The sequence below is a fragment of the Rhyacophila brunnea genome, unplaced genomic scaffold (genome assembly GCF_057557595.1).
Source record: "Rhyacophila brunnea isolate RB1 unplaced genomic scaffold, BYU_Rbru_1.0 scaffold_2, whole genome shotgun sequence".
Lineage (NCBI taxonomy): Eukaryota > Metazoa > Arthropoda > Insecta > Trichoptera > Rhyacophilidae > Rhyacophila > Rhyacophila brunnea.
Window position 1 is genome coordinate 55,588,773 of NW_028232859.1, and position 18,151 is coordinate 55,606,923.

Sequence of the window (18,151 nt, forward strand, 5' to 3'; positions counted from 1 at the left end):
CACTCGGTCCAAGTGTACTTGGACCGTGTCAACGCGGCTTTAATGTATGATATAAAAAAATATCGAATGGTAAAAAATGTTGATTTTTCCTGTACTACAAAAGGATGGCAGCATTGAATAGAATTTAGAAATGAAAGTCGATTGTCTATGGTAATAATCGGTTTGCCAAAATTGTTATTTGGGGTACATCTGAATTCAGACTGTTTTGGCATAGTTTTGTTGCAATTCTTTTATACGGACCGCTTCGTTTCGATAATTTAGCAATAGGTCTATAATTTGTGAGGTAATGTTTTGTATTTATTTTACCCCAGTATTTTCCATTTCATGTTTATTGCAATATTAATGCATGTTTATACGCCATTTTTATATAAGCTGTCATTTGCAGGACTGTTTCCAGTATGTACACTTTTCAGTTAACGTCAACTGCGAAACTTGTTTTTCAATTTTCGTTTGTCTAATTATAGTCAATTTTGTAGAACAAATACATTTCTTGAAAGTAAAATGTTCCCTGGAATTAGAAAGATGTGTTGGTCACAGTGTACGTCGAAATCTTGTATTGTTAATTTGGACAATGTCATGCTTGATGATTCGCTAGGTAGGTCTTCTCGTCCTATCTAAATAATAGATTTATATTTAACACTATACTTGGCATCATCAAGACTCGAGAGTATATTTTCGTCTAAAACATCTTCATCTAAAAAAATAGGCTGCTTGGAAGTTATTGTATTTATTGAATGTGTTTAATTATGGTTAAGAGTACTGTACTATTCATTACTAGGTTTAGCTCTGCTCTATAAATTGGGTTTTATTTCAGGTCACTTCCTACAATGAGCGATTCTGGTGATATACCGTTAGAAGCCAATCAAGATGTAAGAAACAATAATCATATTCTATAAGTAGTACGAACATTTAAGTATAGTGAATGGTTATTCAATAGAAATAAATAAACCTTAGGCCAGCGACAACCCTACTCCATGAAGGATGCAATACAATTTTTGAAAATCTCCAAGGGCATACGTCATAGTTAATATACAGGTAACTCCCGTTCATTGCGGGGGATATGTTCTGGACATGGTCATGATAAGCGAAATTTCGCGAACAACAGGGATTCCCTTGTTTGGCCTCTCTATGTTTATTGTGCAAAATTTGCGATTACATACTGTCAAGTAATGCATTACAGCACCCACTCGCTCGTAATCTTTGTCGCTCACTTCTAACAACTCCATGCATTGATATTTATGAGAAAGGGCCCTTTTAATGGTTTAAACACTTAACTTTCGCACGGGAACAGGTTCGGAGACGTCATTTTCTAAGGACGTGTGGCAGTTCATTTCCTGCAGCTCTTCATTAGTTAAGGGTTCGTTGTGTGATTTTAACAAAGTCTGAATATCATCCACATCAACACTTTCGATGCCTCCGGATATGGATATAAGACTAATCTCTTCGATGATATTTTGAATATCATTTTCATAATTGCAGCGAACAATTTCACTGAACAACCTTTCCAAACACCCTTCATACACGACTGAGTGACTTCATTCTCGTGTTGGCATTCGGTTCCAATAAAGTCCTGTCTCATCCACATAAAATTAAATTTGGTGGATTATTTCCTCTTTCCACAATTTCCAGTTTTAAAAAAAGATCGCGATATAACAAATCCTCACTCACCGGGGGTCACTTACTTACTTACTTACTCGTATTTTTTTTAAAACTATTCTCGATTATTCAAATTACAAAAAACCTTTTATATTTATACATACCTAGTACCCGATTTAATATATAGGCTTTCATAGTAAATTGATAGCTGTGATTTTCGGGGCCTATGCTGCCAATATAGAAACAGATAATGTTGTGTCAAACAGTATAATATCGAGACAATACGTCCTGATGGTGGCACCAGTAAAATAACCAAAACTTTAAAGTAGGGCTTCGAACCAGAACTGAACAAAAACTGGTATTTTTGTCGGAACTGAAAAAAAATAATCAGTTTTATTCGGTTCGATACATGTTCAAACACACGCGTCAACATGCGATTACAATTGCGCTGCTAGTCGACGTTATTAATTGACGGAAACACCAATTCGACAAGCTTAATAGAGTATACTAAATAGATATGCTGTTGTTTTTCATTTGAAATATGTGTCAAATTCAAGTAATCATTCACAATCGTGTGATGCATTTCGATTCTCATAATCTATTATTTTAAAAATTTATGGCTTTGGCCGTGCAGTGCAGCATAACTATTGTTTTCGGAGCGTGGCACCAGGCTATCATACAAGTACCATAAAATGTTCTAAATTACGGTTGAAAATAAATTATTAATACAAACGAAAACATTTAAAAATCAATCACTCAGACTAAACCGGAAAAACCATTTTTTTTTTCGGAACGAAAACCGGAATCGAACCAATATATATTTTTTTACTTGAACCGGAGCGAAAACCGAATCGAAAAAAAATGACAGTTCAAAACCCTGCTTTAAAGTATGTAGGAATGCATAGGTACATATTAATGAATACCCTACATTTTACAGCAGGGTAGAGTACGTTTTATAACTTTGCACTTTTTACTACACTGATATGCATCCTTGCCTGATTACCTCGCATAAAATTAAATCAAATGATATTCACTTGTATTAATATAATAATTATGTAATAATAAATAAATATATGTAAAAAAATAATTTTAGAATATATTATATCATTTTCATCCTAGAGCTGGAGTGCAAAGTTATGAAACGTATACTCTAATTGAGGACGTATCTAATAACTAACCCCACAGGCGCCCATGGGTAGAGAGGAATCTGTTTTTATTTTAGGAAGTTATTGTTATTGCGAAACAATAATTGGAATGAACGTCGTCAGTTTGCTCTATCGGTGTAAAGCATTTAGCATAATATGCCATACATTTGCGCCATAGTCCTGTGCAAGTACTGTCATACTACTCAAAAATTACAGCATCAAAGGAGTTAAAAAAAATAAAAATTTTACTCTGGCTACTAAATTAACCAAAAATATTCTGAGATTTGTGCAATCTAGAGTTAATATGAATTCCTGTTTGTATGACAAACTCTTTAAAATGACTTCGGATCACTCCTCACAATAAAACCTTGACTAATAGCGCCTGTACACGTGCATGGATTTACTTGCACCAATAGTGCGTATTTTAAACTATCACAATAATTCTTTACACGTAAAAGTGCTGACTGTCTCGCGAATCTCATTCTTCGAGAGTAAATGAGACGCGATGTTGTCATTTTATGGTAGTATTTGACAGGTTGTGATAATTGGTTAACTTCAAAATGAGTCCACGGTATAGGTTTTTTACCGGCAGATTCACTACTATCGTTCTACTACGCAAACATTGCACTGTCCAATTGTCTCGTGAAAATTCAGAAGCTTCTGAGCTTTTTTAATCCATACATGCAATCTTGGAATTTGCACGATAATACGTGTTTACACATGCATTTTTTTGTCATGGCCGCGATAATACGTACTGTCAGCAGTAAATCCATGCATGTGTATACGGGGTATAACACTACTACCTTGAAAAGGTTAACTCAGCTAATAAGTAGTACTGGTAGATGACATCGGTTTACATTGAAATCTATCGATGTTCCACTCACACCATGCATCTTTTCAAATTACTTCAAAACACTTATTATAAAAGCAAACCCGGCTAGTCAACCATGGTTAGAAAATCATGACCGCTTTTCTTTTTCAAACTAAACTGACTTATTTTTTCTTTGATCTTGTGTGCGCCAGCCTAGAGAACTTGAGAAATTAGAGGAGGCAAAACTGAAGGCGAAGTTTCCCACCGCCGTGCTGGGCAGAGCCGGTGGTCCCGGAGGACACACCGCTTTCCTTCAAAAGCGATTAGCCAAAGGGGTAAGTCATTTTTTAAACCATTTACATCACAGCCATATCCCTTTTTTTTTAAATTATAAAAAGTATTTTAAGTTGTTTAAAGGAAGGTTACGGTTTGTTTCAAACTCTGATGGCTGGATAAGATATACATATTGTGGACATTAGCTGGGCCACAATTATTTGATTTCATGACAAAAAATCAGAAGAAACTGTGGGCAAAGAATGTTCCTAGAATGGTTTTGAAACAAAGTTATTTTTGTTAAATCTACTTTAACTGGGTCATTTACGTTGACATCCGTTTTGGGCTATAAACACATCTTCGGAAAGGTCGACTATAACTGAAGTTGAAAATTAGGCCAACCTGTTTCCAATCTCGGACGGGTGTGATAGAGCAATTGGGTATACAATGTAAATAACTCGGTTAAAGTAGAATGAGGTAGAGAAACTAAACAATTAATTGTCTTGATTCATTTGTTTAGTGTTAGCTGATAGTGTTGAGGTGATTTTAATTTGGTAAAATAACTGATGACACATTTTTGTTTCAGCAAAAATTCTTTGATTCTGGGGATTACCAAATGGCAAAGCAAAGACCAGGTGGAATGGCGGGCCCTTTCAAAGCGACAGCCCAACCTAAGCTGCCCACCGGCGACACCATCCCCACTCCAGAGACCGTTCCCTTGAGAAAGACTTCCATAATCCAGCCTAAATTCAGCACGCCCAGTCAGACATCTTAGCCCGCCACCGCGATATATTTTTTTTAAACATGTGCATAGATCAAATTCATCCATCGTGTATGTTATAATAATATTATGAAGACAAAATTCACATCAGACTTTAACTCCTCGTACATAATGCCAAAATCTTCCAGATCAATCGGATGCAGTTAAATATATTGTTAGGTTACCAAGACGCATCTCAAAAATCTGTAAAGCGATCTCTTCTTAATGAATGCCTCATTACTGATGTAAATCATTCTATGACAGCATTTTTCAATTCCAAGTCAGTCTGAAAGATTTTGGCATCCGCGTAGTTATTAATCTGGGAATATTATCTCCAGAGTGTAATAAAATTTCTTTTTATTCAGTGAATATAATATTGCGTCATAATACACGTAACTTGCTGAAGATATTGTATTGTGAGAGAATTATACTTAGTTACGTAAATAATGTTTTAACTGTACCTACTGACGAAAGAAATGGGCGTCGCGCAACTGTTTCGATAGTTTTAGAAGTATCATTTGAAATATTTGAAAGAAGTTTAGTGAACTTAAATTAAGTCAAAAGTTTTTATATTGTGATTAATCGATGCCGTGTCGATGCTGAGGAGCGATCCTCGCAATGTGTCCGTTCATTTTGCTTACGGGACCTTCGCATCTATCGATAAATTTATTTTGTATTCTTTTGAACACTTGCGCGAAGCGAATCTAATTTACTATAGGTCTAGGATTTAGGATGTCTCCGAATGTGACGTAAGGGCAGATTTTATTCGCAAATTAGATGAAAGTCTTTTTTTTTCCAGAAATAGTTTTTTTAGCAGCTTATTTTAATATTTTTAAATAACCGTGGAAGAATTTCGTATGTTTTGTCGTTCACGCGTCTGTAGATTTCATTTTGTTTGGATTCCACTTTTTTTTTTATAATACCTGTGTTAATAACTAGTAGTTTAATAAAAATGTTTTGCCTTTTATATTAAAGAAAATGCTACAGTTAATAAATATATTGTTAAAAAATTGTATCCTTTTTTTTTATTTAAGTTTTTAGAAACATGAATTCTTTCTTATGAAGAAGAAGGAAGATATGTCATAATATACAGAATATTTTATTACATTGTGAATTTTTGTATGAATGAGTTTTTAAAAGAATCAGATTAATAAGACCGTTAATAAATTACTATATGATTATAATGAAACACTATTTGGTTATACAAAATCAACATTATGTAGTTATATTTTTGCAGTTGAAATTATAATTATATCAGCATAGTCAATAGGTTCTATTCCAGTTTTAATTATTGCATTATAAATTTATAAAAATAACATTGATGTGAAAAGAAAAAACACCAACTGATTCTTAGCTAAATAAGTTATATAGGTATTTACATATTATTATGGTATTGTCTACTTTCAGAGATGCATGAAATGACTGAATTTTCTTTAGAATAAAAAATATTTGACTAATATAAACCAATATCAACATAATATTTAAATATCTATACATATAAAAGGTCATTACAATAATATAAACACACTCTTCTTACAGCTATTCAGATCATTCAATGTAAATTACAAAATACATATATTTTTATGGCTTTCCAGATAAGAAATGATATGGCATTGCAGGATTATGCTTTGTGTCACATAACATGCCAGATGTATTGTACAGATATCAGAGATAATCAAGTATAAGTTCCTTCATGGAATGTGTGTTACCTATGGTCAATCTCTCAAATCAGTGTGCCAACTTACAAAAGATTCATATAGGAAATGGTAACACCAAAGTTGATAACAAACGTCAGCGTCTGTGTTATATTATCTCACACTCATAAACATAAACAATTTTGGCACATTATTTAAACTTAATTAACACTATCAACTGAGAGTGCCTGATGTAAATTGAGTTTTATACGATTCCATCTTTCTGATAATACAAGTAGGTTCTATTTTCATTTATCCATTTGTAAATACATGTTATGTAGTAGTTTATTGGTGAATAACATACTCTTGGCATTTTGCATTGGACTTATTACATAGGTATATTACTTATATTAATATGGAATCATATTAATTAACACAAAGTTCATTACTCAATGATCAAAAATGTTTTCAAATGCCCGGACAATTCCTTTACTTTTGAGCAATACGCTTTTGATATTTTAATTTAGTAAAATTAGACATTAAGGAACTTGAACCTGTTGCATACATAGAGCCTTAAAGCCGCATTGAAACGATCCTAGCGCACTCGTATGAGATAGCTTCATACTAATTACTCCTTTACGAGCTACTCGGACCGCGTTTTACTCTTCTGAGCTAGCTCGTATAGGAGTAATTAGTATGAAGCTGTCTCGTACGAGTGTACTTGGATCGTGTCAACGCAGCTGCTGCAGCAGATGCTAAAACTAATTCCTATGGAATAGTACAAAACTCACATCAATTAGAATTTCCATTACATCAACAATCTACAAAACATTATAACTAATAGGTGTATACTGGGTTAATTATGTGTTGAATCATGAGCAGTATGGCACATATTCGGCGGATACCATTTGGAGAATTATCAGCGTGTCATATCGTCTCCACTGCTAGATGGAAGCTTCTTCATTTCACATTCGACAAAACCCAGGAGGGAGAGTGCTCGGTGAGTTAGATAAATATGACAAACAGTTCTTAGCACTAAAATAAATTTTTTAGTAATAATATAGTGGTCCAAAAATCATTATTCACTACCGACAACACTACGTTTCACTTGAACCTGAAATGAAAGAAAAAAGAATAAGCAAATACTTGATATCGACTGCTTAACCTGCAAACCGGCTCACTCCATTTGGGCAAATTGTTCAGCAAGGAGAAAACAATTTCAAAAATACATTTGGAAAATTTTTTATTATTATATTATCGACCATGTCCGATCCTAATAGGATCATATGGGCCTCCAGAGAGTAGAGGTTTGTATTAACAGATTTTTGTTTTTTACGAGAAATGGATGTAAGCCACTTGCTCAACCTATTAGGCCCATACCCTGACTCGCACACAAATTGAAAAACAATGTGTACTTGCCAGACCCAGGATTCGAACCTGAGACCCATGGCGTGATAGTCCAACGCTTAAGCCGCGCGGCCATCGTGGGTACTATGCTATTAACTGCACTATGAAATTATTAATACACTATTTTAGCTTCCCTTTTAAATATAAAAAGCGGAGTTAGCTGTTTTGTGTGAAGAACGATAACACATTTATTTATAGGTTTAGGAGTTAGAAATTTTGTGTGAGCATAGAAAACATGTTTAATAACAAAATCTCATTTTTGGTCAAAAGTTTGGTTGTAGATTAAGCAGTCAATATGTCTCCTAGGTAAACATTCAATCATGTACTGAATACACCTAGTGATTTATAAAAGTATTAAGCCTATACTAATATTCATCATGAGACATCAACATTGAAGAACTACAAGCCTGTTCTACGTAAAGCAATGTCTACTAAATAAAATCTATCTTTTTGAATTAATGAATGCTAAATTTCATTTCGACCTTCAAGTTTATTATAAAATTTTCTGAAAGATCTACCTTAAATTAGCTGTAAACCGTGTAGTTCAACTTTAAATGGCATTGTGCGCCAAAAATGCCATGAAGTCGATTAAATATTGAATTTTCATAACGTTCCCTTCTCTTGTTATTGTCCAACTTTTCCTGATTTACCTTTTTTACTAAAAATATAATTCTATGTATACGGGTGATTTATAGAAAGCTTACTGGGTGCCCAATGTATGTAGTTAGGTGTCGCAGCTGCCTGGTATTCCTGCACAAGATCATTCACGACGGCTCTTGATTCATCCAATTCATCCAGGGAATCGCGAAACATTGGCTCTTTTTTAAAAACTTCCAAGAAAGCCTCCCGTTTCCGTAATTTATCAAACTGCTGCAGACATCTTTCAAACAACTGTAAAATAAAATCATGCAAGAATCACACACTTCCTCTTAAGAAAAATGATATATTTTATTTCAACATACTAGTAACATTTTAAAATATGGTTGTGCAATACACATATTATGATTGATATAATTAAATAATAATTCACGTATTCGAATTTTATTTTATAATTATGTTTAGTTTGTTTCTTGATAAAATTAGCTATTTATCCAATATGGCGAGGGGTCGCATGTTACTTGGCTACCGCAAAAGAGGGTCGTGATCAGTGCTTCATATGAAGTTGAATTGAGTGCTGACAACTGTGGATTTGTTTAGAAAAACAATAAAATGCTAAGAATGCATGGAACACCTTCAAATTTACCTCACGGAACCACGGAGCACCGCGGAATACCATTTGGGAAATCGTAGAGCTGACAGGATGCTGTAGAGCATCGGACTGCCCTTAACCTTAGCAATAGGTAGGGGGCCTGCTTCAAGATGTGGGCCCATGCATATCGATACCACAGTTCAATAGGGGAACAACTCAAAATTTAAAGGTTTTGAGTTAACAATGCCATTCGATGTAGAAAAGTCTCCTTTTTATAATTCAGCAAAAAAAATAGTCAAAAATGTCTTCAATGTGTCATAAAATCGAATAACCCTCTGAGATTAATTAGTAATTCCGTTATATAATCAAATTTATTGGTTAATTCCTTATTAAAATGTACAATTTCATTGTGTATTGATGAATTCCACTAAATTAAATATAAAAAAACATACAATTTCAACGAAATCAAGGCTTTAAAATTAAAATGAGAATTACTGCAAAAAATTCATACGCCATTATCTTGGAACAAGGTTTTATGAGTTGTTCCCCTATTGAACTGGGGTATCGATATATATATATATATATATTACTGTGGATAGTATAAATAATTGAAATCATACCGATGATATATTCGTGTGATTAGCCAATAGAAGCCCGGACACTTTGTGACTGGATTGAACGTATGGAGATCTTCTGGAGAGGGCGACTTGGATAGATGCAGGACCCCACGGAATGAATTGGGCAAGTTTCCGTTCTCTTATTCGCTGCAAAGACTTGTGTACTTGTGACGGATCCACCTCACCCTAAAAAAATAATATAACAATCATCGATCATGTAATGAATAAAATGGAAAACGAGAAGGCTGTTTTTTGACAATTTAATACCTGACACATTCACAATAACATTTACAATATGCATACCTGTATGATATTTAAGATTGATATGTAACAGTGCTGGTTATTTCTATCCGGACTTAGTGATACCATCATATTTTTCGGTTGCAGCAATCGCTGCATCACATCTAGTACTGTGGTCTTTCGAATCTTTGGACCCTGGTATAAAAATAAAAAGCAGTTAGAATAACATACACAAAGATGAATGCTTCCTCAATACGAAAAGTAATTTATTACCGCATTAAAATCGTGATCTGTCGTGAGAGGCGTGTATCCAGTCATCAGAAAATGAAGTCTCGGAGTCGGAATCAATGGAGCTATAAGGCTGATGAGATCGTTATTCATGTATGAAGGATACCTAAATAAATACAAAAATTAGTCATTTTTATCAAAAGTTATGCAAGAAGAATCGTGTCCGGAAATTTGTACGTATGCGGTTCGCCCTATCACACTTCACCATGAAATGTTGTATCGGAAATATATTGTTGTATATTAAAGACCGTCCAACGTCTTTGGGTCGTATAATACTGAGATAAAATTCATGTCTAAATAAAACACGGTTCTTGTCGGTTTACACGAAACCAGCGGCAAACAAATATTGAAAATAGCCGATATACTGGATTATTTGTTAGGTTAGGATTTAATAAAATTGGAACATTATTGTCTGTAATGCTCCACGAACAACTCGTAATTTTTGAAGCTATACTTCTTTTGGCGCGGCGTTTGGGAAATCAGATCAGAGTGTATTTTTGGCGTGTGACAAAGTTGCGCGCGCCGATGTAACACATTTGCGTGTGACGCCGATGTAACGTGTTTGGCGAGTGACGGAATTTGCAACACAATTTATTATTCATTCTTATAACTATTATAACATTCTACACTGTTAATTTATATTCATAAAACTTTATTTATATTGTAGTGTATATTTATTTTTCATTGTAAAGATTGTGTATCAAGATTTGAGGCTATATTTATGTAAGTATTATTTATGAGTAAAATTATATATCAATAAATAAATAAATTTTGTGAATGTTGAGTTGGTAAATAATTCAAACAATGGTATGTTGTAAATTTACAATATTTAGAGACTTCATACACAAAAATACATATTTTTACAGTTTAGGATAATATTTGTCGTATATCCCATGTCAATTTATTTATTAGTGCTTTATAATAATTGAAGACAATAATAAATTATGTTTCATCACAAAAACCAATACATATCATGTTTCAGTTAAACCATTAAATAGGCTATGTTTTACTTTTGATTTGTAATAAATTATTATTGTTAACGAAAATAGTTGTACAGTCATCTGTTTAAGCAAAGATGGTCGAAATAGCGGTTTGCAAAATTTTTCAAACACGGGTTTTGAGATTTTTTCTTCCAAAGTAGGTACATTCTGCAATAATATTATTTATTCGCATACATAATATTATTGCTGACGGTACCTATATCGATAAAATACCCTTGAGACCGAAATGAATATAATCATAATAATATGCCAATAAAATTTGATTTTTTATTAATTCATCATGGGCACTTCTGAATCGATTATAACCGCTGTATGGCAAAGATGAGTTTTGGTCCAATACAATAATTATTTGTTTTGTTACGCCAAAAATGTATAACTTCTAATGCGCATACATAAGTACACACACCGATTTTTTCATCTCGGTGCTATAGAGATGACCGTATAGTATATGGTTATCTCTTTCCGATAAGAAAGCTCACGGCGAACTGTGATACTGTGAAATGTGTACGCACAACTACCCCGATGTAGGTGTAGGTACAAGACCTTGATCAAGAATAGGGTTTACTAAGGTTTATGATTAAATCGGCTGAAAGTCATTTCACATTGCTACTTGATTCATAGCAAGCTTCACACTTATGCTGAGATTTATTTGTCAGGGCCGCATTGAGAAAATTAGTTTTATAAACCAAAACAAATCATTGTTTACGTAAAACATCATAATATAAAGCAAACATAAGTGAGTAACGAAAGTAAGACGTTAACGCAGGCAGCCATTTATTTTTTTGTTTCCAAACAATGCATTGAATACTCCCAACCCGGAGAATATTATACATCTATAATCATGCATTCAACCAATAAGTACTGAAATCTTACATTTTAAACAGAATTATTGTTAACCCGCAGCCAGTGTCTTTTCATTTGAGTTCGCGCCCGCATACGTTAATGGCATGTTGGATATCTATTCTGTTGTGATAAAGTGCTGAAATAATTACCTCAGAGTTGCTGTACTTGCACTCATGATAGTGGATACGAGCGTATTGATCTGTGTGAATGAAGGGTTTTGAATGTGCAATCGATCGGTTGCTATTCTATTCAAAGCCGTATTGTCCAGCACCATAACACAATCGGCGCTCTCAGTGAGACGCTTTAAAGTCAGAAGGGAATTATATGGCTGCACAACAACATCGCTGAAATAAACAATGTTTAGTTTTATATTTGATTAATAAATAATACTAACAAATTTTTAGTCTACTTCTACTTCTGTCCTTTTGGATTACCCAAAATTACTCTCTACGCCAGTTCACATGATCTGAATGTAGATGTGTAATGCATAAATTTACTTCAATACATTTGAAAGATTGACCCATATTCATTATGAATAAATGGTAGTTTTTCAAATTAATGTGATTGTACAACTCATCTGTGAATTGAAATAATGAAAAATGATGTATGTAGGTCAGTGGCGAATGGTGGGGGTAGGCTGTTAAGATCCTACATAAATAGTACACACTCAAGACAGAACAAAAACAAACCATAAGTTTGCTTATACCTCCGCAATATGCGTTGGAGTAAGATATAATTTCTACGTCTGAATTAAATATTTGTTGTAAACTTGGCGGTAAATATTGGTTTGAATGACTACACTCATTTAAAAACTGCAAGCATGTGTTGCTAAAATTTTTTGTTTTTGTGTTAAATATATTTACTTACATTATAAAGTTAGTGCTAATTATTTTTAGTTAATTTAGTAGAAAATATGGTTAACTATGTTGTGTTTAAATTTGGTAGCAGTACTGAGAAGCAACATGATGGTATAACGTTTCATAGTTAAGTTAATAATAATAAAATTGAGGTTCTACTGTGCATTATACGCAAGAAACACGGTTTCATTTTACCGAAATATAGCCACTCTCTTTATATTATTACTCTGAGTACACGCTAAACTTTGACAGTCAGACCAGTTAATTACTAATTAATTACCACATTTAATTATCATGCTAATAGTATCTAATGGCAACGCGCCAAACAATTAACTAAGACTATAATGTGTGGATAGTGTTTGTTTGATTTTTAAATTCAAATAAGCCCTGCTAATCCAAGCCATAGTAGATAATAGTAAAAAAATATTTGTTTATAAAATGTCTAAAATTATGCCATTAAGATTAAACATCATATACATCATTTTGGATATTTTATAGAAAGAAGAATATTTTTTATTAATTATGGTTTGGTTAAGGCAGGGCTTAATAAATGGTAAAAAACTAACCAACACCGTAATATATATTCTTAATTTAACGAAAACAATATGGCCGAAGAAGAAAAAGTGTGCACTATTTTTGTCGGATATGTTTTAGGCAGGTTTTAATTGAATTTTAAAAACTATCCAGCACCATCTGTAAGATTGTATTCATATTTCAATGAAAACAAATAAGTCTGATTGACAGTTTAGTGTGCACTATTTATGTTGAATCTTAACAGCCTACCTCCATCCCTTGCTACTGATGTAGGTACACAGTTAGAGCTCTTTTTCTAAGAAACGAAACCAGATATTTTTTCATTTACTTACGTAAGCGTCAATTACATTGAGCTTCTTTACGAGCTGTTTGTTGGCGAATTTAAAAGCGGGCGATTCAGCTATTGCGATTTGATGATTACACACACAAAACTTTCCATTCGCTGAGAAGCCACAAGCCAGCGACTATTTTGACAGAACGTAGTTCGTTTTTTTACCGGGAGGTTGCTACTGCGCTCTACTGCGCAGACGCAGTAGGCCCACACGCCGGCGTGTAGCGTGTAAAGTTGACCGGCTTTCAACTTTTCTCGGTAGAGTGTTTACAACCTGCTTATTAGCTTGTTCAATGATTACACTGGGCGACTTCACAGGCAGATTGTAAATTCGCCAATAAACAGCTCGTAAAGAAGCTCAATGTAATTGACGCTTTACAATATGAGCATATTATATTCTAAAATATGAACATCTCTTTTATTTATTTGTTTTTGTGAAAATCATTTCACTGAGATAACTATAGCGGAATGACAGCTAGTCCAGCCTCTCCAAAAGCAGAGAAAAAATATGAATATTGAAATAATCATTCATTATTTTAATTTTAATATTGAACACACCTGACTTCATCCAGATTTGGAAAAACACTGTACGTCTGCACTAATTTTTTGGGAAACCTGTCAGATAGATGTTCCAAGATGTATGACCCCATACCGGAACCTGTTCCTCCAGCAATCGAATGGCACAGAACGAAACCCTGAAAAAGATAAATCATTATTTGTCGCCTATCATTCCATTATTTGTATTGAAAATGTATCATACGAGGGTGGGTCAATAATTCCTTAGAAAAAAGCATTAAAACAGTTTTTATTTTTGTATTTTTTTTTTTATTTCTCAACATAATCTCCTTGGAGCTCAATACACTTGGTTAGACGTTTCTCAATTTTTTTTAAACCGTCAGAAAAATAAGTTTTCGGAAGGTCTTCAAAATAAGCATTTGTCCGATCGATGACTTCTTCATTTGAAAAAAAACGTTGTCCACTTAGCCATTTTTTTAAGTTTGGGAAAAGGAAAAAGTCACTGGGGTGTAAATCTGGCGAATACGGTGGGTGGTCGACCGATTCGAACTTCAATTCTTCAATTTTAGCCATTAATCGTAAACATGTGTGAACACGGGCATTGTCCTGATGAAAGAGGATTTTTTTCCTGTTTAAATGAGGCCGTTTTTCTTCAATTTTGTTTTTTAGCTGGTCCAATAAAGATGCATAATAATCCCCTGTTATTGTTTTTCCTTTTTCCAAATAGTCAACGAAAATAATTCCACGTGCATCCCAAAATACAGTAGCCATAACCTTACCAGCTGATTTTACGGTTTTCGCCTTCTTTGGACATGGTTCGCCTTTCGCAATCCACTGCTTTGACTGTTCTTTCGTCTCGGGAGTATAGTGGTGTATCCATGTTTCATCTACAGTCACAAAGCGATGAAAAAATTCATCCGGATTGCGTTGCATGAGCAACAACAGGGCTTTAGAGGCCACCACCCTATTGCGTTTATTGTCGACTGTGAGCAAACGCGGCACCCATCTTGCATACATTTTTTTCATGCCCAATTTGTCATGTAAAATAGAAATGACGCTACCTTTTGAGATCCCTGTAACCTCAATTATCTCACTCAATTTTAATCTTCGGTCACTTAACACCATATCGTTGATTTTATTGATCATTTCTGGTGTAGTCACCTCTACAGGACGTCCTGAGCGTGGTTCATCCTTTGTTGATGTACGACCACGTTTAAATTCATTTAACCAGTTATAAATAGTTGCAAGTGAAGGAGCAGATATGCCGTGAACTAAATCCAACTCATTTTTTATTTCCTTTGCTGTTAACCTTTTTATATTAAAATGTTTAATAACAGCTCTAAACTCAATTTTCTCCATTTTTGTAAACAAGCTTTTTTTTTTTTTTTAATGTACGAGAAACACACAACAACCCGACCAATCTGATTGAAACTTCGCAGCATACTGAATCGGTAGTGCCGCTGCATGAAAACAAACCGCTTACAGTACTAGTCGCGCCACCTGTCGGCTTTTCTAAGGACTTATTGACCCACCCTCGTATGTTACATCAGAAGTAAACAACGAAAACTGATGATGGAATTACTCATTTAATTTTCATTTTATGTCAAACAGCAACATAGTTACAATAAAGTACCCATACAATAAGTTCACGTTGTCCTAGTGTATAGAACGGCAGCCGTCTTTGTATAAATACAAGGTTGTGGGTAACTGTTTCTAAGCCACGGCAGATCAAAAAATGCATGTTGTATTTTATTCAGTGGAAGGTGTCAATGGGTTGGGTGAATGGCCAACAAATATTCCTTGTAAAAAAATACCATTAATACAACCTCGGCTCTATGAAGAATCCATATGCTCTGATTGCGATCGAACATGCTAACTTAACTACACTACCTACGATAATCGATCACAATTCAAATAAGCTCAAAATGTAGCTCTTACCATACACACAAGTGCCACCAATTTATTATTAACTAACTACAGTAGGCACTCGGTAATCCGGCACCCATATTTTTTCACCTATGCCGGATTGTCGGAAACGCCGGATTATTGGATGTCTACAGGAAATAATAAATAATCTGTCAAGGTCGGGCACAGGACTGCCGAGCGAACGGCTCTCCGCTCTGTAATCCGGCAGTTTAATGTGAAACCTGCCGGATTATAAAGCAGGAGAGCTGAGTTGCAAAATGTCAGACTATTGGATGTGCCAGATTGGTAAACGCCGGATTACCGAGCGCCTACTATATGTCAAAAATATGAAGACTGACTTGATTGTATTGTAGTTATAATCCCAATACAGTGGATAATTCTACATTAATACCTGATTTAATCTAGGGCGGGGTGGGGTTACCAACTGTCCAGATTTAAATAGGAATGTCCTGGTTTAGAAACTACAATTTCGAATCTGGACAGATAGTCTGTAAATCAAACTAAAGAGAGACATCATTATTATAATTGCATGCTCAGTAAATTGGTAGCTGGCAGAAGTTCAAAGAACTACACACTGCACACGGTACAATAAGTGATGCAAGATGTTTCGTTATTACAAACTTAGTAATTCCTGTACACCTAGGCCATGCCTACAAGATTTTAATTACCACAGTGACGTGAACAACCCCCGTATTTCGTATATTTATTTTTTGAAAAATTAAGTAGGTACTTATTTATTTAAAGAAAGTCATTCATTAATTCCAGAAGAAACATTTTTTGATTGTTGAAGTGGTAAAATTTAACACAGTGGTGATAATCATGTTACACATAAATTGGGCAACAACTTAAAAATTTCTGTTGGATATGACATTAGAAAACATAATATGAAAAGTGTGTTTTTAATTCTCCTTATAATATCCTGTTATTTTTAAATTTGGCATCCCTATTTATTGAACAATTTTATATTGGATATATCTGTCTAAACCTTGTAGGGGTAATCCTAACTAAAGATATCTGTAAAATATTTGGATACCTCGAGATTGTCACTCCCGTCAGCTTCCCTGTTGATAATGTCAAAGACTTCTTCGTATAGTTTTTCTCCTTGCGCAAACCCTGATGCCCAATTGTTTCCAGCGCCTCCTCCATGTTTTGACAGGTAAACATTTTCGGGATTATACAGCTAAAAATTATAGTATCGTAAATGTTTAAATGTGACAGTTGGTAGGAGATATTTCAGTATGCATTCTCCTTGGACATAATATTGTGTTGAGTAGTCATACTACCTTTGCATAAGGAGAATTCAGTATAGAATGTATGACCCTGGGCTCCAAGTCGAGCAGGACTGCCCTCGGAATATAATGTTCATCGTCTGCTTGATAAAAGAAAACATCCTTTCTATCTGAACCGGCTGAGCCGAATTCTTCCAATATACCTTCCGGAGAGATGCCATGCTCGGCACATAATTGTTTCCAAAACTCAAACCCAACTGAAAACAAAAGGATGCTGTAAATATTATCTACCTTCTCTGATATTTATATTTGCATGGATAAACTAAATAGATTCACGTGGGTGTGTATTATTTTTGTTTATAAGACAAAGTGGGATTGACTTCTTTGTATTGGTCAAATTCAAATTTCATTACTCTGGCGCAAAGTAGCATTAAATAAGAGGAAAACTCACTTTGATTACCGCATTGACCAAGCTGTAACGTTATCATTTCACTCGGCATTTTGATATATATTTAGATATGACCTTTATTAGGAATCAAATATTGTCAAAACCATCAAAATTATGGTTTTAATTATGATTATGACGGTCGCGGTTGATTTCCCACTTTAAATCGTTGGATTATTATGTATACATCGTTACCATAAAAAATAAATAATACTTGGTTATATGTCATAGGGATACTCTAATTTTGATGATGATAATATGATAAGTAATATGAAAATAATGTTTTTTTAATGGGTAAAGCATAAATAATCATATTACCTAGTTTTTCTAATCTGGTCCTTTTGAGACCTTAAAACAATCCAAAATCGAATTCTACGTACGATAACCCAAAAATAAATATATTAAAAAAACAAGTACATAGTAGATGGAATAGGTACCTATATTCATACATCAATTTATAATCGTCAGAAATCCAAATCAAAAATCAGAAATCCTAAGTAGGTCAAATA

At 34.1% G+C, this 18,151-nt stretch overlaps 2 protein-coding genes across 2 annotated transcripts; one reads left to right on the top strand and one right to left on the bottom strand.

The window, feature by feature from the left end:
* The first annotated feature begins 139 nt into the window (after positions 1 to 139).
* Positions 140 to 5,747, top strand: endos (endosulfine alpha). The gene is made up of 4 exons (XM_085946959.1): positions 140 to 283; positions 815 to 869; positions 3,765 to 3,887; positions 4,412 to 5,747. Exons 2-4 carry the CDS (start codon positions 828 to 830, stop codon positions 4,598 to 4,600), a joined length of 354 nt encoding a protein of 117 aa, XP_085803085.1. The 5' UTR covers positions 140 to 283; positions 815 to 827; the 3' UTR covers positions 4,601 to 5,747.
* LOC147072549 (tubulin gamma-2 chain-like) lies at positions 5,582 to 17,840 on the bottom strand. Its single transcript, XM_085946951.1, has 10 exons — positions 17,649 to 17,840; positions 17,252 to 17,454; positions 17,002 to 17,148; positions 14,085 to 14,221; positions 11,954 to 12,148; positions 9,946 to 10,066; positions 9,736 to 9,867; positions 9,436 to 9,618; positions 8,331 to 8,517; positions 5,582 to 7,333 (listed from the first exon to the last, which is right to left on the bottom strand). Exons 1-10 carry the CDS (start codon positions 17,695 to 17,697, stop codon positions 7,317 to 7,319), a joined length of 1,371 nt encoding a protein of 456 aa, XP_085803077.1. The 5' UTR covers positions 17,698 to 17,840; the 3' UTR covers positions 5,582 to 7,316.
* Between the last annotated feature and the right edge of the window lie 311 nt (positions 17,841 to 18,151).